The sequence below is a fragment of the Fomitopsis serialis genome (genome assembly GCF_022376445.1).
Source record: "Fomitopsis serialis strain Sig1Antser10 chromosome Unknown B0H18scaffold_126, whole genome shotgun sequence".
NCBI lineage: Eukaryota > Fungi > Basidiomycota > Agaricomycetes > Polyporales > Fomitopsidaceae > Fomitopsis > Fomitopsis serialis.
In genome coordinates this window covers 49,703-76,252 of record NW_025955086.1, presented here as the reverse complement: position 1 = coordinate 76,252, position 26,550 = coordinate 49,703, and the positions used below count along the sequence as shown (strand labels likewise).

Sequence of the window (26,550 nt, the reverse complement as noted above, 5' to 3'; positions counted from 1 at the left end):
GGACGATGTGTGGATCTGACGCCGAGAATTACAGGCGAGGGTGAACGTGAGGCATATCGGCGAGAAGGCCTTCCGTGATAGGAGTCATCTCCTCTACTCGGATCAGTCCTCGTTCTCCCATAACGGCGGGCGGGTGAGCGACTCCCAGCGCGGCAGTAAGGATCGTCGTCGCGGTAAGGTGATCTCGAATCACGGCGGCTTCGTGGGCGACCGCGATCGTAGTCGTCACGATAGGGTGACCTTGAATCACGGTGGGTCCTTGGGCGATCGCGACCACGTCCTCAAGGACTTGGAGAGCGATCATACCGGCGAGGACTACGTGACCGTGACCGACGAGACGGAGCCGGGTGCCAGCAGGACGTGCAGCCAATCCTTCGGGGGCATTCAATACTAGTAGGTCCATCACGCCAGCCAAGACGAAGACAAGCTGAACCTTGTTGAAGCTCTCACTCAGCACGACGAACGCATATGACGGTGCAATTCGCGTGACGACAATGTCGCACGGTTACCTGGAACCTTGCCGAGGGATGCAATGTGCCTATGGAGAGGTTGTCTTCGCCGGGAGCGAAGCCAAACGTCCAGGTGATGTTGGTTATATGCTTGTCGGTGGAGTCGACCTCGGACGAGGTTCTGTGTCCGGAGAATCGACGCTGGCCGGAAGCACCGTTACGAAGGGAGAAGATGGATGGGACGAGTTGACAGAGGCTTCCTTGATTTCTTCCGTTTCGAAGATAGACGTGCGCCTGGCTCTGTGCTCAGTATGATAGGTACCATAGGTTGCGAAACTGGCTATTGACCTGCACGAACTCATCTAGCATGACGACGGGTTCTTGGGAGCCGCTGCGGAGCAAGTACACTTCAATGACGGGCCAGGCAATGATGTCGAATCCATCAGCAGATACCAGCACGCCTCTTGCATGTTCGCCCGCCAGCGCGTCCACATGGAAGAGGGTCATGCCCACAAGACACTTCAATCGTCCCATAGGTCAGCGCCAGCTCCAGCCATCAGCTCCGAGACACGCTGCCCGCCTTCCTCTGAGTGACCAACACGACCTGCGGCGCATCTCCATCGCCCACCGTTCACCGCGCCGTCCGCAGAGTCGATGCCATACAGCTTCCGGTGCGTCATCGCGGCGAGGACGATTTGCGGAATCCGAACACGAAGATCTGTGCGGAGTTATTGCGGAAGTCTATCAGGGTTCCGGTTAACGACGTACCTGCGCGTCGGACGATTCTCAGACGAGACGGTTGCCAAACGACTCTTCCTCGTGTGCCACATGGGAGGTGGGAAGCACCTCCGGCTTCATCGAGACGTTTGTGCCGAAGCCGGCCCTGCGAACGACGCGATGAACGACACACGGTTGTAGTAAAGGGACTCGTGACGGAGGCCGCGCGGGACTGGGTGCGGGCCATGGGGGCACCCGAGTGGGCGGGGAGATGGAAGCCTGCGCCATTGCGGCGTTGTGGCGGTTGCAAAAACTCTTGAAAATGGTGGCCTTCATGACGAACTCAATCCGGTCGAGAGGGACGAACCAGACGATGTCCTGCAGACGCGTAGGTTAGAAGGTGTCGAGGACCATGATATGATCGAAGACGTAACCAGACCCAAACGGCACTTATCGACCCTGCCTACCATACAAAGCTGAGCAGACCGCGACCAGACATCGTCGGGACTGACGCACCGGGAGGACCATACATGAGAGAACCCTTCGGAGGCTTGATGCCAGGCGCCTTGAGCCCGTCCGCTCGCTCCACGAGCAGGACAATCGCCTCAATTAGCCCCTCGATCTGCTTCTCCAGCCCTCGATGTCAGCGTAGGTCCCGCCGGCCGCCCATCCACCTCTATCGCCCTTCACCCGCGAGCTGCCGGGAGCGTGTCAGGCACCAGATACGAATCCTTATTGGTGCCAACGGGATCGCCGGGTCTGAGATTCTCGGGCGGGACGAGGTCGGTGAGCGGGAAGAAGACGGTTTGTTGTGTCGAGGGCTTGATGACGGCGAATCTCCCCTTGCGCATAGAGTCAAGGTCTCGGTTCGCGCTGCCGTCCTCAGTTTCAGAATTCACGTCCAGAATCTGCTTCTGTTAGCTGGTAGCCTTACTAAGGTGACTGAGCGGGCGTACCTCGACTATATTCGCCACAAGGTAAGGCAAGACCTTGTCCTGCGTGATCTTCTCCCCATTGTCCCGAATCTTCTCCTTCGTGGCATTCTGCTCTTGTTGCAGACGTAACGTCTCCGAGGGCATCACCTGCAGGTTCCCTGGGCGTCGGGCTCTACACGCGAAATCTGTGTGGACGGACCTTCAAGTCATTGTCGGTGAGCCGAACTCGTGTACGGATGCTCAAAGATATGATCTCCTCGGGGATGTCCTCCCATGTCTCTTCAGCAGGCCGGTCCGGAGTAACGTCCACAGCGTCCTGCGGTGCTTCTGAGGACGATGGTGTGAACTCTGGTGCCTTCTCATTGCTGCTGCCTGGCGGCGGGTTTAGAGATTGTGTCGAAGCCATGATGGTAAGGAGAGAAGGTGAAGGGCGGCCGTCGCAAAGGATTGATCGTGAGGGAAGCAAGGAGGAGCGGAGGAGACGTGTACGGGACGTGCGTTCAGAGTAACGGGGCACGTGTCCCTGGTTTGCTGCCACTCCCGTTACGAAGGGGTGAATGTCGTGGTCGCCAACGCCGTCTTGCGCGCGACGATCCCGTCGGCCGCTGTTACACGGATGTGCCGCCTGCCAAGAAGCAGAAACTGCGAGACGACTACCACCGGCTTTACCGCGTGCGGTCACCGCTCCTCAACTGCCTACACCTGCTCGCCTTGCTCATCGCCTGCCTACACCTGCTCGCTTACCCTCTCGTTCGGCGGTCCTCGCGCGAAGAGGACCACTACCCGTTCCTGATAACATCTCAGACGCGTCGTGGCCCGAGCCACGCATGGCAGCCTGCGCGGACGCTGGTGCATGGTGAGCACTACAGTGACACGGAACCGCAGCGTACCCTGACGCTTCTGCAGTCCAAAGCCACGTTGATCCCTGTGGACATACACCATGTCGTCTCACTCACAGCTTTCCCCTCGACGTCTGGGAGTCCGTCCTTGCTTGCCTCTGGAACGGCCACCGCTCGCCCGCTTTCTTTCCCCGTCGTTCGGCACTCCGTCCCCAACAATGTCCGCACCGCCCACTCACCCAGCTATTCCGAGAACTGCCGCTTCGCAAGCTTCACAAAACGGGTGATGGACTCGCACGTGGTGCTCTCGATGCGATCCTCCACATGTCGCTGAACCTCGCGCGCGATGCTCCCCGCGATCCCGGCTGCACGAGATTGAGAGCCTGAGGATCAACTTTGGCGGGGTATGTTCGAGACGGACAAGGATGCGCAGGAGATACTCCTCACCTACTTCCACCTCCTCAAGTTTCTCCGCATAAAGAACATCTGCTTCGACGGGATGGACCTCTGGTGCGTCCTATGCGCGTGCTCCAAGCTTCGCGGGCTCACTCTGTGCCCTGCGATCGTTGTTATTACCGGATTTTACGCCGGACCTGGCTGCTATAGCCCCGCTGCACCATGACGGGCTCTTGGCCTTGCGCAACCTCGAGTAGGATGGAGGCTCGGCGCGAAATACGTCCCTAGCCTGTTCAGGGCAGGTGGTCCGTCCCTCCACCACCTTTCGTTCGCCTGATCTGGGCGGTTCTCGTTCAGAAACAGTCGGTCCTCGATTCCACACACACACCCCACACCGTAAGTGTATAGGAATTCAACCTTGAGCGAGAATGTCCTCACGGACATTGGCTCTGCAGATTCCCTCCCGAGTCCATGCTCCCTTTCGCCGCCCACACTCCATCGCTGTACGCCAACACACACGCCGGTCACCTGCTTACCCGGTGCTTGTCCACCCGCTTCGCCCTCGCTGACTGTCTCCTTTCTCCTTCACTCACGATCTTGCTCGATGCGCCCCTACTATCTCTTGCGCACATCTCGCTCGTCAGCCATCTCTCTCGCCGCCGTTGGCCACGAAGGAGTACGAGATGACTCTCGTGCGTATTCCCGCGCGCCCTTCACACCGGCGCGCTACGCGTCCGCCCTCGTCCTATGTGTCTGCTTTCCCGCACGCTGCATCTGCTCGCCCGCATCGCAACCCTCGTGCTCTACGTCCTCACCCACGCCATCGCTCATGCGCTCTAGTAGAATCCCTTCCCAGTGCCTTGCGGCCGTCCGCACGCCTTGGCCACGCGACGACGCATGGTTTCTTCCGCACCGGCGACTTGCAAGTTGTGTGGAAGGCTGCGTGGCGACCCCAAAGAGTCCGAGTACAGTATGTCCACAAGCACCCCGAATAAACTATTCCGGCGTGCGTTGAACGCTGTACAGAGGACATCTAACCGGCTGGTCGCAAAGGATCGCCCAGAATGCCTTCGGGTGCGAATGAGGGAGCTCGTTCGGAATGGAGTGAGTAACGATGGGTAGGTACTATTAGCGATCGCTCCACATCGCCCTCCCTTCTTTGTCTACGCTCTGTTCAAGAGGGGCAACCGGACGAGATCCCGATGAAGAATCTACAGATTGGAGGCCGGGAGGTGCTCGAGAGCGGGTGTGTGCCGGGCATGATACACTTCTGAAGACTCATGGTGTGGATCAACCCGTTTGTCCGGGGTCTGCGAGACATGTGAGGCCGATGTGTTGCATCGCGATGCGCTTTAGCCGACGCGCCTTGACGGTCGGGTCAAGCATTCAGTGACACAACTTACACTGTTGCTTTGCTTTCACCCGGCAGCCGAGTTCCGGAGTCCACGTCAGCGTCGGCTGTGTCTCATAAGTCACCCACTTGGCTCACTACACACCGATGCGAAACCCATGAACCTCTCCCCGACTGGCGAGGGCTGTGCGAGAAAGTGGCAGCGACACGAAATATATTTTGTTTCCCACTCACTCGGTGTTCTTGTGTGGCAGCAGAAAGACCCATCAATGTGTCTTGGAGTCGGACATTAGGAAAGCGAACTGGTGGCAAATGCGACATGAAAATATATGACAGTATGGTGCTCAAGCACAATGGCAATTACGGTTACATCGAGGGCAGCGTACAGTCATTGCACGATTGGGATTCGTCAGTTGCTCTCGTGTATCTATAGGATCGTCGTTCCAAGACATGAGGTACCGCACTATAGTGTTGGAATTGAAGTCCTTTTGCCAGCCTCCCCATGTGCATATGGTGAGCAATCTCCATCTGCGCTCACTGGCTAAGAACTGAACTCCTCCCCGTCGGAAGGAGTGTGTCCCATAGGGGCGAGGAGAAACACCTATGTCAACGAGGGAATTGTTGAAGTACTCGTCAAAAGCCTTATATGTCTAAGTTAGCAGCATGATGTCAACTCGTCAGATTACAGAACTGAGAACATTTGACTGACTGACCATTGGCTTGTCGACTGCAATGACCTGATCACCGTTATGAAAGGGTCGGAAAAGATAGCCCTCTGAGATGTTGCTAACACTGAGCCACTCGGCAAGAGCGCGTACTGGGCAAAGGTAGCAATCCTCAGGCATTTGGCGCCATAGCCGGAAGGGCTTGATTCCTGCAAATCTCAACAGTTAGCTAGGAACCTTGAAAAGTGTACTGAAGTTGTCTACCTCCAAACTGCATATTCTTACGCCATCGGATTGTCAAATCAAATGCTTTCCCATCTTCTTTTAGTTCGATATCGTGTACTTGAATGCGTAGAACTTCATCGCTCCGTAAGAGGCACCAGAAAGACAGCAGATACATGCAATGGAGTGCCCGTCGGAGGCGCCCACCAGCCCATTCATCAAGTGATTGGGTGTCAGTGCGGGATTTTGGAGCCAAGGGCTTAATCTCCCAATTGTGCGGAAGATGGTTGAATTTGTACATGGCCTCGAGATCCCCAGATGTGATAGCACGAGAGCTTTGGGTCTGATGTCCAGCCCGAGTCTTATACCCCATCTCAGATGCATGAATTAAGAAATCTGATTGGACTCACCTTTCGCCGACGCAGCGAGATCATGTATCGTGAAACAAGCACAGACATGGATGGGTTTCCCTTCCATGTACCGTCCTCACCCTGATGCCAGGGAGTTGTACCCCGGGTTGGAATACGTGAGTAGGCATGGGTCACTGCTGCACGCATCTTCATTGCGTAAGAATAGCTTGACCGAACGTCACCCGGGGCCTTAGTCTCCCCCTTGAGGTTGGTCTCATCACAACTGACAGACATATGTAAGTTATCATGATGTCTGTGCAATGGAGCATGAGAGGACATACAGATCTATAATCCACATGCAAATGAGCTGTGGGATTGTTGAAGGCAGTGTTTGCGCCCAGAGGTCTTTGTGGTATGTTTCAAAGTTGGTTTTGACCCAGTCCTTGAACTTTTGCAAAAGTCTAGGAAGATATCATAGCGTGGACAACATGAGCATCAGGTATGCATACACATACCAACTCACCTGTCGTATTCTTTCTGTGTCCCCTCAGTTACTCCAGCAGCAACCTTGTCCATCAAGCTTTCAAGAACGACACCATCGTTCAACTCCAGAGATGATCCTTCATTATGCGTGGGCTGTTCATCGGCTATATCGTCGGAATCCATGAATTCACTTGGAGAGGTCGCCAGCGATTCACCCAGTTGATCTACTTCGACCTCTTCGTCGAGAACTGACTCGTTCAATGCAAGAACAAGTCCAGCACAAGGAATTGCCAACATCGTGTGAGCGAGTGCAGGACTAGACATTGGAGTGGTCGCTGGAGGTTTGACTCAAGCAAAGGAGGCAGAAGAGGGTAGGTACGACCTAGGCTGGTACGACCTGGTACGACTACTTACAGTTGCCTGATATGTAGTCGGAGCCACCTGACTCAGATCAGCAAATCGGGCAGTTCAGGCAGCCTGAGTTCGACACGGACAGTCCAGTTAGTAGATTCGTATTTAATGTGACAGTAGTGTCGCGCCGTCGCCGCACTGGGGGCCTCTAATATTCATCAGGGAAACTGCGTTGCTTCGGCAGCCTTAGGCTAAGGTAGTCTAAGCAGTGTCCTCGCGACTCGCAAGCATCCTCTACTTCTGTGTTATGATTATCCTTCTCTAGCCTCTTGTGCCCACAGTGTCTCCTCGTCTGTGGCGTCCATGTGCCACGTCTCGAGCGGCACGTTCGTGAGCATGAGCATCAGTCAGTATTGACTCGCGTCGTACTCCGAAGGCGTCATGAACCGCGCGAGCACCTTCGCCTTCCTGCTCGCACCAACCTAGGAGTGTTCACGATCAGTGATAGTCCCATTGACAAGTTAGCAAGACAATAGGTTGCAAACACAGAAATGGCCACTCCGAGCGAGTGGACAGACAAGCGAGCACGTGGGTGGACCAGTGAGCGAGATGAGAGGTAGGGCGAGTGAGCGGGAAGACGGGAAGGCGAGCGGGCGAGACGGTGGGAAGATGAGCAGGCCAGTGCTGCGGGAGGTGCTCGAGCAGTAGCAAACGCACTCCCGTGGGATGTCGGGAAGCGTGCGGACGTGTTTGAGGATGCAGGGCTCAGGCGCTCGTCGCGGGGTTCTGGAACGAGCTCGGGCACCTGCGGAAGGACGTCGAGGGTACGGGCGTGTCGGGCAGCTGGTGTGCGACGGGGTCGGGCGTGGTGAGGCGGGAGGGGGAGGCGCAGTTCGCGATGGGCGCGGAGGTGCAGGCGCTGGGGGGCAAGAAGCGCGGGCCGAAGGGGATGCTGAGCGAGTGAGTCGCGGGGCGGTTTGATGATGGGGAATGGAAGAGGGAGGCAACGGCGATGGGCAGAAGAGTGAAGGGCGTGAAGGGCGTGATGGAGCAGGCAAAGGAGGGCGTGAAGAATGGGTTTAGGGGAGGCGATTGAGCGGAAGACGGAGGAGCGCGGGAGTGATGGGCGAGCGAGTGACATGTTGACTCTCGACGGACGAGAGCACGCAAGCGAGTGGGTGAGCAAGCGGCAGACGCGTGAGCTAACAAGAGGTTAAGGGTAAGCAAGCAAGAACGGGCGAGAGCGAACCAGTAAGAATGGTGGTCGAGCAGCGAGCTAGGGAGAGGGTGCACGAGAGTGGGTGGATGAGCACGCGAGTAAGTAAGTAGGTCAACATGTGGGCCAGCAAGAGGCGAGGGTGGGCAGACGAGCAAGACGGGCGGGCGAGCAGGTGCACGCGTGCGCAAGTTTGAAAAGGGCAGGCATCGCACTCACCTGTACTGATCCTGCCCTGGCCCGGTTTCCCCGACTCCGTGTTGCCCTCGCTCCCCCGTCGCATTTTGTGTGGGCTTTGCTACCGCACGGTGTTGAAGTTGTGTCGCCGTCGCGTCGACGTGGAGGTTGCAACTCGCGAGAACCCGGAAAGTGCTAAGCGCCTCGGGCACGAGGCATCACGTGCACTCACTCTCGCGGTTGCTGCGTCGCTGTCACTGTTCAGTGACCCTCCCCTTGCGTCCGGACGTCCGCCTTCAGCCTCTCCTCTGCGTCAACCCTCGCAGCTGACTTCCGTCCGCAACTTTCCAGCGCTGGAAGTACCTGCCATGCTATCACCGACTTGGACAACAACAATGCACTCGCCGTCGCAGTCCGCTCACTCCACCACCCACCCCGCCGTTCAGCGCACGTACCGCCGCGGAGCAGTGCCGCGCGATGGATGGCTGCGTCTCGTTCGCGAACATTGCGGGATTGGGTGTCCGTGAGGGTGCGGTGGACGGGGATTTGGACGAGGACATTGATAGAGGGTGCTGGTGGTGCTGGTTGACGGTGAAGAAAGGCAGGGGGAGGATTGAGAGCGCGAGTAGCATCGCGTCGCATCTTGAAGGCCCGCCGCAGGCAGGCTGTCGGCCGGTCGACTGGACGACGCTGTGTTCGACGTCGCACTGGGACGCGACTCCGCATGTCGTGCTCGGCCGGCGACTCTATGCGCATATGCTCGCCCCCTCTCACTGCCTCATTCCATATCTGTATGGCTTTGCAAACTCACCGTTGTCTGTCACTCTCGCGGTGCGTCGCCCGTTCACTGACCGCCCCGCACCTGCTCACCCGCTCTCACTGAAGGCACACGCATCCAGCGACTCCGAAGCTGCGCTACCTCCGCATTTGTACAGAAACCAGCGCGGTCCTCACAAGCCCAGAGTTCTTCGCCGGAGAAGCGGGACACTGGCGAGGCCAGGACCAGCTGCCGATGCCTCGCATGTTCGTTTATTCTGACGAGATTGGCGACAACCCAGAGAATTGGGTTGCATTGCATAGAAGACCGTGTATCGTAGGGATGCTAGCACAGATTATAGAAACTGTGATCCTTGTATTGATTAAGGTAGCACATCGTGCATTCGTCTAATACGGTATCACTTGTCCAGGGCGAGAAAGCAGACGGGAAGGCAAGGGCGAGAAGGCACTTACAATGTAGGTTCAGAACAAGCCGCCTCCTCGCGTGGTTTTTCGTAGAATGCAGGTGTCGCGATCCGGAGCCACTTCCGCGATACCAGGAGGGACGTAGTGGAATAATACAAAAGACTTGAAGGCAACGGGCAAGTTTGCGTCGTCGATCCTTGTCATACACATCGCCGCCGCACCTACTAAGTACTGTTACCCGCTAGTCCGTGGATGAAGGTCTCGCGCCACACGCCTCAGCCACCTCGCGTCTCGCGACCGTCGCCTTCACACAACACTCGATGCCTCGCTCAGGACTTGTTCTATGGCCATGCCGACCTCGTTATCGGGATCTACGCATAAAAATCACCGTAGGGAAGGTCTCAGGAAAGCCGTATCGACAGTCGCAAGAGCGCAGAGTCACGAGACTCGACAGTCTAGACGAGTCAGCGAACACCCGCAAGCAGCAGGACCGGCGCACGGATGGCTCCCTATCCAGCCCGTGCAATCTAGACACAGGCTCGCTGGTCGACAGTCAATCCCCCACTAGACATTGAACTGGTGAGTACATCCCGCATTCGCGTAGTCACCGCTGTCCACCCTGCATTTGCGTTGTCACCGCTGTACAACCCGCCGTCCCGCTGGAGAACAGACAATGCTTGACTGCGCTGTCATCCGTCATTTTGAGCTCGTTGTATCAGGGCATTTGACTGACGGCGAGATGCCGTATTGCCCGGTATGATCAGGCTCAGCTCACGACCGACTACACAACGAGGATGGGCTACTTGACGCCACGGGTTGTGCACCCATGGCGTTGCTCCCACTAGGCCCGCGCTACGGTCATGAATGGAGGACGAGTGGCGGGCTAGCGGGGCCTATACAGCGCCTGCAATCAGTTGTATAGGCGCGGCGTTAGGGCAACCTCCCTCAGGCGCTAAATCATACAGTGTCATTGGCCTTCCTGTTTCGCGTCATACTCGGTTCAAGATTTTGCTATCCCATATAACCTGCGGCACTCCATGACCCCCTATCCCACCTAGAGCCTCTAATCTACCATCAATATGCGTCTCACACTGTCGACCATGCCCGAGGAGCTCCTGGAGCGCATCCTCGCCTTTGCCGTTACCCCTTCCTCGCCATCCGCGCCCCATCGTCCGTCCTGGCATGTGGCGACTCCCAATGCTACGAAGTCGGGCATTGCACCTCATGCCACGTCCCTCCTGGTATCGCGGAAGTGGCTCCGGATCGCGACACCTGCATTCTACCGCCACATCGTCCTCCGCTCCGACAGACAGACTGCGACGCTCGCCTACAGCCTATGCACGAATCCAGAGCTCGGCCGTTGGGTACGCAGCATCCGCGTTGAGGGCACTTATCAGATTCTCCCGGATGTTGTCCGATTTTGCCCTGCTCTCGAGGAGTTCGACATGACCGTCGACAGCGGTCCCTCTGGCCCGCCTGCGCCAATAGTGAGCTCGCAGCGACCGCCAACCGTTGACGCGGCGGTCGTACGCTTCTGCACCAGCCTCTCATGCATGCATCGGCTACGGAACCTCGTCATCCGCAAGAACGCGTACTTGACCCTGCCTGGTCCGACGCACATCTTTGAGGAGCTCGGCAAGGCTATCCGGCGCTGGAAGTATCTTGTGAGTCCTGATACTTTTGTTCCGCTTGTCTGGTTGGTCCCCACCGTGTCCTCGAATTTGTCTCGGATTTGTCTATGCCAATGCCGCTACGATATGGTATGCATGGGAATTATGTCTTCGCCTTGCCGTTTCGGGTGATCGGCGACTCGATGCAGCCCAGAAGAGGACTAGTTGCATTCTCGACTGCGATCGTTTGTTGTTCAAACTGACACGGTTCTCACCATCGCAGGAATGCGTACAAATCGCTTTCCGCTTCTCGCCCTCGCCCGCGTCGGCGTCATTTGCCGCGTCGCTTGCCTCCGCTCCGAGACTCCGGACGGTCAGCGCGCTCCTGCCCACTGTCTGGAACACCGCGCTGCTCGAGGTGTGTGCTTCTCGTACAAGTGTGCTGAGCTCGCTTATCTGACGTCTCGATAGATCTCCCAGAATCCCTCGCTCGAGCGCATCCACATAGGGCCTCGGTCGGAGCTCGTCGCGTCGCAGCTGTTTATGACCGAGGCGCGCAAGTACCCGCGTCTGATGGAGCTCATTACAACGGGCACGCCTGAGCTGCCGGTGGAGTCGCCAGCGCGCTCGCGTTGCTGGCCCGGCTCGTCTAGCCTGCCGAGCCCTGGATTCATGTCCCCTGCCTCTGTCTCTGCATTCCCTGCACATTGGCCCAATGCGTACGCGCACGCGCCGTACCATGCTCCTTCGCCTGCTCCTTACCAACACCTTTCCCAGCACAGCCGCGCGAAGCCCCAACACGCACGCGCACATAAGCAGTCGTCTCCACGCGACCCACGGATTGGGCTCCCGACTCTCGCCTCGTCGCAAAGACACGGCGCGCCTGCAGTCCGCCGCATGAGCGGTGTCTGAGTGACAGTGGCAGCGGTCCCTGTTCGCGGCGCCACTGTCGAAGTATCAGTATTCACTGGTGCACTGCTCTTCCCTGCCATAGCCTGTGCACGCACATGCCCTGACTAAACGGACTCGGTGTGTTCTGCGAACTCGTCGAGGTATGATCGCATCTTCGTACACACTCCCCACATGACCACGGATCTTTGCCCAACGACTCGGACCTCGTATATAATATGCAAATCGTTCTGTATATGAATCATATGCCGTATAGTTTCTCATCGGACTCGTTTGTTGTACGCTGCTCCTCTCATCTTCTGGCTGTTCTGATACAGTCTCCATTACGGCCTGCTTAGTTGGCATAGATAGAAAACAGGATCTCTGAACGCAAGAAGTACTGGACATAAAGTCGATATATAGTTGTAAGATAGCCTAATGATTATTCTCTATTTCTGCTGCACAGTGCTCCAGGACATCTCCCTTTCTAAGCGATCCCACGCCTGTTCTGGTTCTCCATCGACTCACAAATATCACTTTCCCGCGTCGTCTGTAAGCATAGGAACGCGCCGCCGTCATGAGGACATGCTGGCGTGCGCAGACCAAGGGTAAGGCGGTGTAAATCAACTTGGCAATTGACATTACCGTCCGCCGATGTCGCTTGGGAGGCGTACATAATAATGTCGCGCTCGAAATGATTGTATTGCATCTGAGCTTCGAATCCTTGGTGATGGCAACTGGTGTCGATTACGATGAGCGTGGCGGAAGACGAGTACATTGCATAGTTACCGAGGAGTTCACGTATCCTGTCTTGGATCTGAATCTTCAGTTGCCTTCTCTTGAGCTTCGAGGTTTTCGCCATTCCTGAGCACCAAGTCAATAATGTGCACAAGAAAGAGTACACAATACTCACTCCGAAGACCGCACTTCGTCAACACGAAGTGCACCGATCTTCTCGCTCCACCACTTGCCACGCGTACATTGTGCGTCAAGAAGCAAGGGATTGTCTTGTCGGTGAAGAACCAGATAGGATCGAAGTGGAACGTCGCTTGTCGATCTTGGTGACAGTCGAATAGAGGATCTTCAGTCGTCCGCGAGAAGCCAGAGTCGCTCCATGGAGAGATGACTCGCGGTCATTCAGAAGCTCCTCCATGTACTCTTTCTGCGCGTCGGTGAGATCATGGTACTCTTCACGAACCTCGATCTGAACTCCGCCAAGGTTTTTGCGGTTGCCTACTATGGGAAGATCTGAGGCACGAATCGTGAACGTAGCCTCGTGTGATACTTAAGTTTGCTCACCTTCATTCACGTGCACCTTATTCATACGATGATTTGAACAAACGCGTTGGGCTTGCGGGATTCGGTAACCTTCGCGCCGGCCTGGAACATCGGGCTGAGGAATGGGATTGCGGTTGGCCATAACCCTCCTCCATCTTCGCGGCCACCGGGGTAGAGTGATTGTATCATGCCTCGGGGTCGGCCTCGATCTTCCATTGCTTCTCAATGCGATGTGCTGCGTGCAGCGGCAGAGTCCCGCTGCGAAGACGGGCAATTTTAGGCAATCGACACGCGGATTGGTTCACTTCAGCCGGTGCGATAGTGACGGCGGAGTTGACTTTCTGTGCCATGTGGAAGAAGCAGAGTTCGACTGGGGAGAAGGACAGACACGGGGCTTTGACGAACAGCTCTAGGCCTCGCGGCCATCATGGGATGAACGTCTCTGGGAATCAAGTCGTCCGACTTGGCCGGCTGGTAGGCACCGCCCTCTGTCGATGCATGGCGGCATTTCTTGTTCGACTGCGATTTCGCGCAATCGGCGCCTCAGCTAGTGCAGCAGATGAAACAGGGTGTGAGTTAGATTCAGATATTTTTCACATATGCCGTACCTTGAGTGCAATCCGCGGAGAATGTGTACCATTTTGGTGAGCATTGGAGCGAATAGATCTGGCAGGAACGTAAATCAGATCGCACTTGCGAGGTCACAGTGAACGGCCTTTACCGAAATGGAAGGTGGGCTGGCTGTTCGCGCAGCCAGCCATTGGCAATTTCATCTTCATGCCGCATGCTGACCGCGGAGAACATACGCCATTGCTTCTGCATTGGAGTGGACAGATCTAACAGGAACCTATGTTAGATCGCACACGCGGAGTCGCATTGAAGGGCCTTTACCAAAAGTTAGACATAGGGATTTGCCGCTCATGCAGCCAGCCATTCATAAACACGCCCGAGGGACACGGAAACTCGTATGAAATTACTGCCTTGCATGATGCAATGGTATTCAAATTGCGACATTACGACAATCAGCAGAACATAACACACACGACAATTTTCACTGCACCAAGCCTCGTTCCAGAATGTCAGCCCTCATCGCAATCACCAGCTCCCTAGCCTGCTCTTCGGTGATGTCAAGCAAACGCCGCAGCTCGGCCGGCCAGAGGACCAAGGCATACTGCCTTGATACAAGTTCCACAGCATTATTGGCAAACTTCGTTTGGCCAATTTTGACAAGGTAACGTGCAGACCGGGGGCCGAAGCCAGGGACAACCAGCAGACGCTCGAACGGCGGCGGCGCATGTACGGATGAGCCAGGAGATGTCGCGCGCGAAGACGGGGCCTCCGATGATCCCGAGGAGACGGAGATCGGCGAGTTGGGACGCATCGGTGCAGTGCGCGTGAGTTTAGGGATACCTGTGACCGGCAAGCCGAAGGGAATTTTCGTCGCTGACACGTTCATCAACGCACGAGGGGGTGGAGCTGTCAGTACGCCCAGTGGCGCCTCGACCCGCGGAGCACTCGCGGTACCCTGGATGGGCATTGCTTCCGCTGTCGTAGCGATGCGAGCCTTTTTAAGCAAAGGGACCCTAGACGCAAGCGCGGTGGACGTGTCACCAGTCGTGGGCATCTGCGCATCAGCCCTCGCACACCCAGGCACCCCCGGGCCTGACGTCGTCTTTGGCGCAAGCGGGGAGCAGTCCCCGAGAGTGACGGACTTCAGCGGCGAGACGAAAGGGGACTGGAGTGCCCCGGAAGGGGTAGCGACGGCGGAAATTAGCTTGCGAGCTGACGATGGCCTGAATTCGAAGCGAACTATTGGGAAATTACGTTCACTGAATGTAATCCATTAAAGCATGCGACATACATTGTTCGTTGCGTTTCTGTTCGGCCGCTCGCAGGGCGGTGAGCTCGGCTTCTCGCGTCGATACGGCTGAGCGGAGCCTCGCGTTCTCATCACGCAGGCGGTCTAACTCCTCAGAGAGTCGGACAGGCCGAACGACACTGGCGCTCATGCCACCGTGGTCGAGGAAGTCCTTCATGGACTGAAGTCCAGCGGGGTTGACGGTAGAGGGAGGGAGAGTCTTGCCGTGCATAGCGGACGTACGTGGTGGGCATGTTGAGGATGAGCCCCCTTCTTAAGCTGCAGGTGAGCGCCTGGTGAGTGCTCTAGCACGCACTCGAGTACGTATACGTGCCCGCGCAACGAATCGGGACAGATCTTGATATATCGAGATCTTGGATCTTGGGACACCCTTCTGAGCGAGTCACTTTCGAGCCCGCCAGCGCCGATAAATGTGCTCCTGCGCGGCGAGACGATGCAATAGTTTTGGATTGGGATGCTGTTGCGGTGATTATTGGCAGTGGCTATACACTTGCACCCTCGGCGGCAGCTACGAGGCAGTTAGGCAGCGAGGCCGTGAAGCAGCTGGACAATGAGACTTACTTGAACCATTGTTACGATTCAGGTGCCAGTCGATAAAACAGATGGCGAAGATATATATCAAGGTGCTAATATCTACTATACTAGGATATATCTGTCTTCCGACAACCCAACGGGTCGCAATCCACCGTGCTCTCGCATTTATCTCAAGCTTATGTTGTCACTGCGAATATTGAGTTCGATGCAAGCCTACTGCCATTGAAGCACTGCGAGAACACGCGCGCCTGTTTCTCTCCGGTGATCCTGTTTCCTACGGTTTGCGTAGTGTCTCTGAGCTATTCAGCGAGTAAGCTGTCTGACGGACCACGAACTTGAACAGAGTCTCCGCCGCCTGCTCCTCAGCCGCTGCCGCTCCTCCGGCGAGAGATTGCCCTTCTCTGAAGCCTGGGACCTACTCGAACACATTCTTCGAGTCCATCGCCGCACGTAGCGTCGACGTCCTGCACGAGCGAACCTTTTCTCCATAGAAGGCAAGGAGGGGAACAGTATGGGACACGCACGTTTCGCTGAAGGCGTGGTACTTGCCCTGCACGTGGTGCAGCCACCCGCCGACGCCAAGGAAGGTCTGATTCGAGGCGAGGTATTGCTTCGACTTCGAGACGTAGACAAACCCTACCGCTTGGAGCGGCTCGGTGCCACAGGACTCAGGTTTGAGATCCCTGCGATCCGGTCAGCACTAGTTACCACGCAGAGACGAAGTAGCTACTCTGCCTTAAGCTGGCATATCATCCGATAAATCTCAATGACCTGCCCGTCGTTCGAGCAGTCTCGGACTCAGTGAAGACGCCCAGCTTGCACTCCAAGTTCTCCATGAGTTTTGCGACCCGCTCTGCCCACGCCGCGGCTTTCTATGCCGGCATTCAAAGACCATCCTCAAGGTCTCAACAACCAGATTGACATACTACCTGTTTGGGTAATCCTCTCCACGAACTGCGCAGCCCGCAAGGGGTGGTGCCATGAGGTTTGCAGCTGCCGTTGATGGCGGCGGGGACGGCGGACATGAACGCAACGGCAGGATGCGCGGCGGAAGGGTGGTACAGCAAGAGGAACCAGCCTAAATCAAGCAGGCTTGCATCAGCCAGTCCGCTGGTAAGGCTCAACATCGAGCCGACTCACGCAGCAAGACCTCGCGATCTTCAACGGCAATGCACTGTACAGCACTATCAATAAGCACCCATTTCAGTCGGCAGGTAACGTTTTATCAGCCTGCACATGCACGTGGCGGCCATATAAGGCGCCCACAGCGGTGATCAACGGCGGGAACATGGGGATTAAATGCTGAGATCACCGCTTGATGGTAAGACATCCCTCGTGGACTCAATACCCGGATCGCGACACTGGAGGACAGCGACGTGGGCCCCGGCAGCCACCGGTGGCGCAAGTACATCATCCGCGTCGATAGATTGGGTTACCCAGGCAGGTGTGCTGGCTGGTACCGTAGGTGTTGCTACCAGTGGCGGTGATATGCAAGTAAGGGCGCGAGACGAGCGAATAGAGGTAAACGGCAGCAGACACGAGGAGCCTAGTGAGATCGAGTACTACAAGGGGGCATCAATGATGTCAGTGTCCATATACTGCCTGTTCCTGTCATCGTATGATATGCACTCACAGCGTATAGATCGAAGCCTGTTGTGGTGAGCATACAGCAGCGAAGCGGGTCGCGCATGGATCGCCACTCACCTGGGCATGGACCGGGGTTTGGAATGTGTTCAGAGCAGCTTCGGGCAGCCACGCCGCTGTCGAGGAAGCTCTGATTGGTATACCCAAGGTATACCTCTCCACCACGCTGTCATCGTCTACGCCCCCTTGCGTTCTTTCGGTACCTGCGCTGCCACCCTTTGTGGCCTTCTGGCAGCCTCGTCAGCCCCGCCACATCCTTTTCTCTTGGTACCTTATTCTCGTACGTCTCTCGCTGTCTCTATCACCTCACCGATCTGTGACGCGGCAAGCGTGGAAGAAGCGGAGGCAGCTGCCGCTGCACCCGAAGCCGCGGTAGCCTAGAATACGGAGAATAGCACCAGTGGATTGCGTGCTGCAGAACAGCTTGAGAACGTACTGACTGCTGCGGCGACTTCGGTAGCGGTGACCGTCACCGCGGCGGGGTCAAAGCCGACGGCGTCTGGATGTGGCTACGGTCCTTCCCGCTACAGGAGAGCAGGCAGAAGCTGCGGGAATGCGCACCGTCCCTGCTGCGAGAATGTCAAACGGCGGCACTGTCGGTTCGCGTGAGCACGGACGTGCTTACTATCACCGAAGTAGCATCCAGAGTTCCGGAATGTGTTCCCTAAGTGTGACCCGCTGGAGCAGCCCTGCGCCTTCCGTGCGCATGCACGAGATGTGCCTTTTGCGCAGTACGCCAGCCGCACAGCTCTACAGACGCTTCGCCCAAGCTAACGGCTGCGAAACTCGACCTCGCTCTGCAGCAACTGGCACTTTTCTCAAGCTCTTGCGCTATTTACCTGCGGCGGAAAGCGCGCTGGCAAGAGCGGTACGCAACGTTGAGAACCGGCGCGGGGTGAATGTATGGGATCTCGCGACCGATGTCTAGCGTACCGCGATCCGGTGCAGGAACAGGTTGTCCGGCCCTGTCACTATAGTGCGGGTTTCGAGACCAAACAGCCTGCGTCGAGGCGGGCATGAAGGCGACAATCCCGCGAATGGGGCAGCCGGGCTCCAGCGCTGTCTTCGCACTCGTGAGGATATGCACTTTGAACCCCTGTACCTCCATCATCTGTGAAGCACCGCATTAGACATTGGAACCACTAACACTCGATGGCAGCTAACTCCTGCGCGGGCTGTTATAGCCTGCCTCGACATCCCAGTCGGCTCACGGCCTATAGCGCACCCGTACAGGTTCTCCTCGCTGGGTCCATCATAACCTCTCGCGAGTATAACCTTGGTCTTGTTGGTCAGCAGCATACCGCATGCGATCTCAAACATTATGGCGCGATTGCACTAGACATTCATTAGTGCCATAGCAGCCCAAGCGTGCGCTAGCACTTACCACGCGCCGACGGTTATATCTGCCGTCCGAGCCAAGCGTGACGGACCGCCATGCGCCCTCGAATAGTCGCAGCTGCTGCCGTACTGGTACATGACATACCCCGCCCCAACCTGTCTGGCCTGGAAGGGCTTACGATCATGGGACAGTTGCATTCCCTGGTTGAAAGACTTCTTGAAAGCGTAGCCACGGAACTGCTCAGCCTGTGGAAGCAAATCAGCGCTGTCTGGAGCCGCGGAACGCAGGTACAAACCGATCAGACGTAGAGGGTGCCGTCGAAATGCGGCTACTTGATGTAGCCCATCATCCAGGCCATCTCGACGCAGCCTTCCGTGGTGAATTCTTCGCAGGCTTTCATGTCACAGCGCGTCTAAGAACCACCCCACACGCCAGCCCCAGTGAAGCCAGTCACAACGGCTCTCTGCCATCGAGGTCTAACATGCCGCGCAGCTCCGGCACGTCGGGAAAAGATCGGAGAGACACAATGCGGGGGAACTTGAACTTGAAGTTTGCGAGTGGCGTCACGCTGGCCGCCTGCAGGACCCGTTCCGCTCCGACCCCGTTATAGTGCACCCTGACAGCCCGCGGCGTTGCCGCGAGCACGTAGGCCGCTGCTGTTGTGGCTCAACCTGATCCGCATGGTGGTTTCAGGAAGGTCCGTAAGCCAGTCGATGCCATCGGGTTCCGCCCACACCGGTTGAACGTCAGCACTGCTGAATCATTAGACCAAGGGTGTTGAACGCCAGCTCCTTCGCAGAGAATGTACAGACAGCATGGCGTTCGGGCCCGTGCGCAGCGGCGCCCGTACTGTCCACATGACGGGTGCCAAAGAGCCCGCCTGCGAAACAGCCAGGTACGAAGGCCGGTGTATTTGGACTCATCCCGATCACGGGACCTGCGGGGAAGGTATTCTCCCCAGCTCTTCGGGGGACCAGCGGTTGAATAAACTCACACCGGCGCACAGCGCCCCGTGTTGGGCGTGGGTCTGGATCTTGGCCCTTGGCCCTTACAGTTTCGGGCAGCCGCAACCCGCTGGCTAGCATGACGGGCTCGGGCTTGCCGTCGAGACCGTCAGTCTCGCGACCAATCTCGGAGGACAGCGACAGCTCTGACATCTAGCGCCGGGCCACGCTCCTCCGATCCAAGGGGAGCAGAAGCCCACCGAGAATCCCGTGATGCAGAGGGGACCTTCCACCAGACAATTTCTGGTGGACTTCAGCGGCACCCCGTCAGCCCGCTTCCTGAGTTTCTGGGCAGCGATGACGCCCGATACCCCGGTAGCCCTGAAAAGGCACATCCTCGACGCTGGCGACTGCAGCTGCAGCTGCGCGCTGCGCGGTGGTGCCACGATAGACGGTGTCGACGATGGCCAGAACAGCAGGGTACCTGCCGAAGAGTGCCCGGCGAAGGCACCGCCGTTCTGTACCCAGTCCCTGGAACGCATGCCCTCGAATGCCGCGCACCCAGAGACGACGGACGCAGTCTGAGCGGACTGTGTAGCGCAGAGCAAGCCCGCGGGGCGGCTGCACGCTGAGGGCGGGCTGTTGTAGAGATCCATGCCCGGGGCCGTAACCCTGGCCGGTGACGCCGTAGACGGTCTGCGGCTTTGTAACCTCGGCAGCAGTGCCTTCGAGGACCTCCAATGCGGGCAACGATGTTGCTCTGCCAGGTTCCTGGAGGACAGGTCGACCCAGCGCCCCCCGTGCTCGACCGCATAAGCCGGACAGTGCAGAGGACAGCCCCCTCGTAGGACATGTCGCTGATGTTCTCGACAGCACCGCCGTCCTTCCGCCCGCACCAGGGCTTTGCGGGGCCCTTTCTCAGCCTCGCGATGATCGCAGCACGCCGCTCGGCCAACCACGCCACACGCTTCTCCTGCGGCATAGAGAAACGGGGAGCCCGTGAGCACCTCCTCGGCGGCCGTGACACGGCGCCGTGAAAAGGAAACCGTCGAACGGCATGGGCTGCACCCCGGGCTTCTCGACAGGCCACTCGTCAGCAAAATATGGGTAGACACCGTCCGCACCATCGGTGCCAAAGCCAGCGACGGGGACGATGCTGCCGTGCTGCCGTATCGAACGGTACGCCAACAGAATCGGCTGATGGAAGTCCTCGCACGCATGGCGATATCTCGCATGGCCGCCCGTCCACTGCAGGATGATAGGGAAGTAGGGATTCGCTGCGGCGATGTTGACGGGCCCCTGCTTTAGCCACATTTCCCCGGCCATCGTATCCGGGCAGGGGCTGCGGGCCAACATCCATGACACAGACAGTAGTGTAGGTTTACCTCACGCGCAGCCGTCGTTAATTCACAGACGGGGAACGATCGGCTCCACAGCTATGTCTGGCATGATGGGGAGCGCAAAACCTACACGTCGATGACCGACGAAATGAGCTGCACGTTGCACAACACGACGGACAGTGCGACCGACGGGTGCTCCGTGGAGAGGAAGGGAGAGGAATGGATGCAGGCATATGTACGTGCCTCCGGGATGATGGCAGCCTGGGGGTAGACAATCAAGTGGCGGCAGCGGTCGTTGTGGTGGTCCGTAGCCTGGATCACGCCGTTCTCGAAGACGGCACCGACCTTGTCCAAGAAGAACGCCGTCCCGATGCAGGTAAGTTAGCGACGAGAGCAATGATGGACGTGGCGAGATAGAGACCGTATGCGGCAAGTCCCAGCTGCCCGGGAAGCCCGGGGGCAGGATGTAGTCGACAAGAACAGGCAGTTCGCCCCACTTTTCGACGCGCTCCGGCCAGTATTTTCCATCGCATCCTGAATGTGCGCTGTGGATCGCAGGTGGAGGAGCAAGTGCGTGGCTGGGCCTGTGGTGGGTGATGATGATATGATGATGAAGTCTGCATTTATTAACCGCCACAGGCAAACAAACGCCGTGCTAAGACGCGGCGACTGCCGGTGCGTACAGTAGTGGGCATTACAATGCGCCACTGACGATCCGGTAGTCCTGTCGGGTGTGTGTGTTCGTAAGGCTATGGGTATCGTTTGTATGTAGTAGATAGCGGGTTTTGGGGCGCATTCGTTGCGGTAGGGGGTTTGTATGTATCTGGGTGTGCGTGTCGCGTGTTAAACATTAATCGACCGGGAGCCTGTGGCGGGAGTCTGCGGCGGAAGCAGCAATCATATTGCTCTAGTTGGGCACTACATATCTGGTTGCCGTCTTTTGCATCCCTCCTCCCCAGCCCGACGACAGCGACTTACACTGCTATCTACCGTATCTTGACGCGTGAAGACGCCCTCAAGCTAAGGGTTTGAACGTTTGAACGTTCACCCCTTGATCGCGACAAACGGTAATGATTCGAAGGTCTATCCCTCGCAGCCCGTTTATGACTTAATACCCATACTCTTTGCAGTCTGGATAGCGCATCAGGCGAGTTTGGCATGTAGCGACGAAAATGGGACGGCGTATTTGGGGTGTTGTTATCAACCTGTCCCCCGAACCTCTGGTCCTTCCCATCCGCACTTTCTCGCCTGCACCCACTCGACATGCACCCTTACATACATGTTCGGATTCTCGCCTGCTTCGGTATGCGTCTGCCCTCTGATACACCTGTCAGCTAACATATCCCGAGATCTGTCGCTTGACCGACAGAAGGTGGTACCTCCCGCCGCTGTGCGGCTCTAGCGACACGCTGCCCGGCCGCGCAAAATCGGCCATCACAGTGTAGAGCGACAAGATGAACATGACTGTGATAGCGACAAGATGAACATGGCTGTGATGTGCATGGGATGAAGCCGACGGAGGAATTGCCAAGGAAGAATGGACGGCGAAGGGGTAAGTTCAGCCAATTCTAAGCTCCGAAGTCGAAGTATGCCCTACTGGACCTACTCAGTACTGGCCTCTGTTCTTGCTATCGGCCGTCAACCCGCAAATCCGTCTGTCTGCCTGCCCGCGCGTCCACTCGCCTGCTCAAATGCCCGCCCGCCAGTAACAATGCTCTCCTGCACGTCCGCCCGCCCGCCCAGGCTTCGCATGAATCTTGCTGGGGAAGATTTGGCCACCATAGAGGCCGGAGAGCTCACCTTACTGCCTGGTGATGTGTTGATGAGCGTGCTGATGATCGCCGGTCTTGCAATCAAGGAGTTGCAGTGCGTCTTCGCTTGAAAATCGCCGCCCTTGTTGCCGCTCATGTCTCGTGGACAGATGTCACTTGCAAAAGGGGATTCGGATTAGACATATCAGTGTGTTGTCTGGGGTCCTCCGCCAATGCCTGTAGCTTAATGGTATCAAATCGCGGCGCGACCGCGTGGCCTCCGGACAGAAGCATACAGTATGTAAGTATTGAAATATTGAAATCTGCAGCCCTCCTGCATCCTCGCGCTGGCGGTTTGCGGAGTCCCTCCCGAACACCTCCCCGCCACCACTGAGGATGAACTATGCCATCGCGCTTGCTTCCTCTCTCTGTCCCCGCTCTTCGTCCCTTCAAAGCCTCGGCAAGGACAGCCGGGCCAGCACCGCATCCTCACAGGGTGCGCGATCCGTCGCTGTCACGTGTCGCGTGCGTATCATACTGACATTTCTTGTTCACTTCCAGAGACGGGCCCCTCCGCATTCGAGAGCTTTTCACTGGGTAGTCTCGAGACCCCTGCGTCTTCCTTCTCGGACCCGTCCTCACGGGGTGCGCGATCCGTCGCTGTCGCGTGTCGCGTGCGCATCGTACTGACATTTCTTGTTCACTTCCAGGGACGAGCCCCTCCTCATTCGAGAGCTGTTCACTGAGTAGTCGCGAGACCCCTGCATCTTCCTTCTCGGACCCGTCCTCTGCTCCGTCTGTCATACGGCGGAACGAGCACCTCGCGGTCCTCCTCCGTAGGCACCTGTGGAAGGTTGATGTTTGTCTGCTATATATCTATGTGATTGACCGGCATCTGTCACACAGCCTGACTACCAAGCGTCTCGCTGTAGCATCTTCCTCTGCCGCAAGCAGTTCTCCATCTTCGAGCGCAAACATGTGTGTTGATCGCTATCTCATCATCATCCTTCCTCAACCCTCATCTGTCCGGCACCACAGCATTGCAGAAAGTGCGGCGATATCGTCTGCGGCAGCTGTTCCACCCGGCGCACACTGCTCCTGGACACTTCAAACCTTGACTTCATCAACCCCCCACGGGACATCTCCATCTCCGTCTATGCTTCTCCTGCTTCTCCGGTAGTGCAAGAACGTGTCTGCGATCACTGCTGGGATCAAATTCATGGTGTTGTGACACCACGCCTACCCGCCTCCCGGAGCACCCCGCCACAGGTCCTCTATGATTCACCCAACGCCCACTCCCTGGTGCCCGCCGTCTCCTCATCTAGTGCCATTCACACTCCTCACGAAGTCCTCTCTCCGATTGTACGTCCTACCCTGGACAAGCCCGTGGAGAATTTCGGCGAGCTGGAGGCATACCCCCTCCGGCACGCTAGCCGGATATGCAAGGCTACGGGCGGCGGGCGCTGGACCCCGAAGCAGTATATTAACCTGATCGGAGACCACCTGCCCGGCCAGAAGCCGCAGTACCTGATCGAGCTGGAGCGTGAGGAGGCAGAGCGGAGACGGCAGAGGGCAAACCCAGTTTACGAGGATGGAGGTAACTTAGCTGTTCTGTTCGGGCGGTGACAGCACCGGCGGAGAACTTACTGTTTTGTTTTCCGTTAGACTTCAAGCTCCGGGTTCCTCACGAGCCTGGACCCGGGTCGCCAGGCGGTCCTGTCATCTTCTCTACTTTCTGAGGTGGTCTGTCCCTATTGTGTGCGCTTCTTGTTGTACATATATAATATTAATGTGGCCTGCCTGCTGCTTGGACCCTCCCCGAACTTGGGCCTCCCCACATGCACTCTTGTCCCTCTCGTATACGGTGGTGTACTTACATGCACCCCTATAGTGTTATTAGTATGTTACGTGGATTGAGGGGTGTCGGGTTCCCCGGGTGGTTGACGAAGTAGTATTGCGACGACCCGGGTGTCTGCGCGGACGGCCAGTGCACGAGCTTCTCCGCGTCGTGTTCCATCAGGAAAACTCCGCCGGAATCGCGGTAGTGTGCCGCGAAAATCGCTAACAAGCAGAGCATCGTTGAAATGACGTGACATTCTGAAACCGACCGTCTTGTCGTTAGAATTCTGAAGTGTTCCTCGGAATCCAGCACCTGATCATGAGTGTCACACAGCCATAGTAATTTACGATTCCTGTCATCGACGAGATAATTGGTGTAGTAAGATACATCAAGTACGGCATTGGCCACCGTGATCACTCGTCATGTAGCAGTGGTAGCACCCATCGCACAATACTATTGCTCCAAGTGATGATGTACATGCTGAACTACTAAGTCCGTGCCCATACACCGCTAGACTAGCTACAAACGTACCTAGACTCCGCTATCACTATGGCCCCGAGAACTTGAACGTATGATTGTACGCCTACGTGAAGTACTCCAGGTCCTCAGACGAGAGCGTCTGCCGAAGCTGCGCCGGCAGATTCTGCGTCCCCGAAATGCTGTTGCAGCTGCGGGAGCACGGGCCATCAGTTTTGCCGTCCTTCGCCATCGCCAGTGCACGGACCACACACTTGAGCCGCTTCGAGCCGTCCACCCAGTTCTTCCGCAAGCACTCGCCCATGCTTGGCGACTTGTGACCAGGTCGTACACCACAGCCAGCCAGACCACATCCGCCGGATCCGAGCCCAGATCCCCACGCAGCCTGATGTACCGTCAACCGCAATCATGTCATTGCAGTCCAGATCTATCATCTGTGCGCGGTCAAGTATCAGTCATGATCCCACATTGGCATCCGAAGGGGACGTGCGAGCGGAGGCGCACCTGTATACTGATCAAAGAGCTGGTTGATTTCGGTGGTGGAGACGGTGCTCCATTGCGCGCTCGCTAGTGCATTGGGATCGCCGTGAAATGTGTGGATGGCGACGTCGAGCCGCTTGTACTTCTCGAGGTGTTTCGCGCCGCGGTTCCTAGCGAAAGGGATATGTGTTCATGAGTCCACGACAAACCGGGTTGCACGGTCCACTCTCGCGCAACATCCAAACGAATCGCGGAAATGAAGGACTCATGGGGCACCCATTATGGCAACAAACTGGTCAACATTCGCAGCCATCGCCTTGTCATGCGTAGACTTGCTCTTGGGGGATACCTTGGATTAGCCGCAGTGTAGTCATAACGTCCCAACGGACCAGTGGGACGAATGAGTGAATAGGAGAGCGGGTAGGTGAGGGAGTGAAGGACGAGCGGATGAGCGAGAGGTTGGGTGGGCGAGTGCGAGCAGACGTGTGAGCAAACAGACGAGCAAGCAAGGAGGTCGGCGCGGCGCAAGCAAGCACAGGGAGGTGACCGGTGATGGCGCGAACTTGGAACAGCCGAGTCGGACAGCGGCCGGACAAAGGCCAAAAGTTGTCTGCCCTGAACTTCGTCACGTGCAGGTCACATCGCCACGTCGCCGACGCGACGGGTCGCCAGCGACGGTGATCCAAACTCTTCGTATTACTCGCTCTTTGCCAAAAGCCTCCGTCAACTCTCGGAAATGTGATCCTTGGCCCTGAGGCCGAGGCCTGAGCACGCGCTCCTATATGTATGTACAATGTCTGTTTTCACTTGCGACGTGTGCTGCGTGGCGAGATTTGTCTCGCTTGGCATGTACTGACGCTCTGGATAGGTGTTCTGTATGCACTAGGCCAGCGCATCGAGAAAACCGCGACATCAACCACCAACAGCAGAAGTCAGACGTCGAGGATACAACCATGTGGGTCAGCGGGCCACCTGTGGACGAGGTGAGACCTGAGGCCTGACCCCCTCGTCCTCCTCAGCGAGTCCAAGATCAGCCACCTCCATCACATCCTTCCCGCCAGGCCTGAACGTTTGAACGTTCAAGCTGGCTTCTCACCCACCTGCTGTTGGCTTCTCGAGTCTCGACCGGCTGCTTGCCCGCCCGCTCGCTCTTGCCTACCCGCTCGGCTGCTCGCCCGTTCTTGTCCGCTTGCCATCCCCTGCCTGCTTGCCG

At 57.2% G+C, this 26,550-nt stretch overlaps 9 protein-coding genes across 9 annotated transcripts; 3 read left to right on the top strand and 6 right to left on the bottom strand.

Moving 5' to 3' along the window:
- Positions 1-1,235: 1,235 nt before the first annotated feature.
- On the bottom strand, positions 1,236-2,507 carry B0H18DRAFT_959051 (uncharacterized protein; the record flags this gene model as incomplete). Its single annotated transcript, XM_048042779.1, has 5 exons — positions 1,236-1,332; positions 1,360-1,544; positions 1,886-2,074; positions 2,123-2,248; positions 2,301-2,507. 5 exons carry the CDS (start codon positions 2,505-2,507, stop codon positions 1,236-1,238), a joined length of 804 nt encoding a protein of 267 aa, XP_047887458.1.
- A 2,524-nt stretch (positions 2,508-5,031) lies between these two features.
- Positions 5,032-5,532, bottom strand: B0H18DRAFT_885328 (uncharacterized protein; the record flags this gene model as incomplete). Its single annotated transcript, XM_048041069.1, has 2 exons — positions 5,032-5,337; positions 5,401-5,532. 2 exons carry the CDS (start codon positions 5,530-5,532, stop codon positions 5,032-5,034), a joined length of 438 nt encoding a protein of 145 aa, XP_047887457.1.
- Positions 5,533-5,767: 235 nt separating this feature from the next.
- On the bottom strand, positions 5,768-6,309 carry B0H18DRAFT_863370 (uncharacterized protein; the record flags this gene model as incomplete). Its single annotated transcript, XM_048039737.1, has 3 exons — positions 5,768-5,935; positions 5,985-6,207; positions 6,266-6,309. Coding segments are annotated over 3 exons (435 nt in total), but the record flags the coding sequence as incomplete, so codon positions are not given.
- A 1,058-nt stretch (positions 6,310-7,367) lies between these two features.
- On the top strand, positions 7,368-7,854 carry B0H18DRAFT_1124540 (uncharacterized protein; the record flags this gene model as incomplete). The annotated part of the gene is made up of 3 exons (XM_048034873.1): positions 7,368-7,462; positions 7,521-7,718; positions 7,779-7,854. The coding sequence occupies 3 exons, from the start codon at positions 7,368-7,370 to the stop codon at positions 7,852-7,854; spliced, it is 369 nt and encodes a 122-aa protein (XP_047887455.1).
- Positions 7,855-9,932: 2,078 nt separating this feature from the next.
- B0H18DRAFT_1039517 (uncharacterized protein) lies at positions 9,933-11,957 on the top strand. The gene is made up of 4 exons (XM_048030504.1): positions 9,933-10,264; positions 10,340-10,997; positions 11,227-11,361; positions 11,415-11,957. The coding sequence occupies exons 2-4, from the start codon at positions 10,413-10,415 to the stop codon at positions 11,853-11,855; spliced, it is 1,161 nt and encodes a 386-aa protein (XP_047887454.1). The 5' UTR covers positions 9,933-10,264; positions 10,340-10,412; the 3' UTR covers positions 11,856-11,957.
- A 2,203-nt stretch (positions 11,958-14,160) lies between these two features.
- On the bottom strand, positions 14,161-15,199 carry B0H18DRAFT_1124538 (uncharacterized protein; the record flags this gene model as incomplete). The annotated part of the gene is made up of 2 exons (XM_048034872.1): positions 14,161-14,918; positions 14,971-15,199. The coding sequence occupies 2 exons, from the start codon at positions 15,197-15,199 to the stop codon at positions 14,161-14,163; spliced, it is 987 nt and encodes a 328-aa protein (XP_047887453.1).
- Positions 15,200-15,698: 499 nt separating this feature from the next.
- On the bottom strand, positions 15,699-20,105 carry B0H18DRAFT_959047 (uncharacterized protein; the record flags this gene model as incomplete). Its single annotated transcript, XM_048042778.1, has 20 exons — positions 15,699-15,796; positions 15,858-15,937; positions 16,047-16,205; positions 16,294-16,394; positions 16,449-16,600; positions 16,663-16,680; positions 16,959-17,068; positions 17,156-17,172; positions 17,227-17,296; positions 17,477-17,543; positions 17,603-17,675; positions 17,728-17,759; positions 17,792-17,916; positions 18,006-18,277; positions 18,331-18,501; positions 18,551-18,633; positions 18,684-18,750; positions 19,318-19,385; positions 19,500-19,662; positions 19,710-20,105. The coding sequence occupies 20 exons, from the start codon at positions 20,103-20,105 to the stop codon at positions 15,699-15,701; spliced, it is 2,322 nt and encodes a 773-aa protein (XP_047887452.1).
- Positions 20,106-20,915: 810 nt separating this feature from the next.
- Positions 20,916-22,251, bottom strand: B0H18DRAFT_1124536 (uncharacterized protein; the record flags this gene model as incomplete). The annotated part of the gene is made up of 4 exons (XM_048034871.1): positions 20,916-21,134; positions 21,211-21,373; positions 22,069-22,107; positions 22,157-22,251. 4 exons carry the CDS (start codon positions 22,249-22,251, stop codon positions 20,916-20,918), a joined length of 516 nt encoding a protein of 171 aa, XP_047887451.1.
- Positions 22,252-22,936: 685 nt separating this feature from the next.
- Positions 22,937-24,279, top strand: B0H18DRAFT_1139821 (FYVE zinc finger-domain-containing protein; the record flags this gene model as incomplete). Its single annotated transcript, XM_048035626.1, has 5 exons — positions 22,937-23,036; positions 23,251-23,393; positions 23,447-23,518; positions 23,579-24,137; positions 24,206-24,279. 5 exons carry the CDS (start codon positions 22,937-22,939, stop codon positions 24,277-24,279), a joined length of 948 nt encoding a protein of 315 aa, XP_047887450.1.
- Between the last annotated feature and the right edge of the window lie 2,271 nt (positions 24,280-26,550).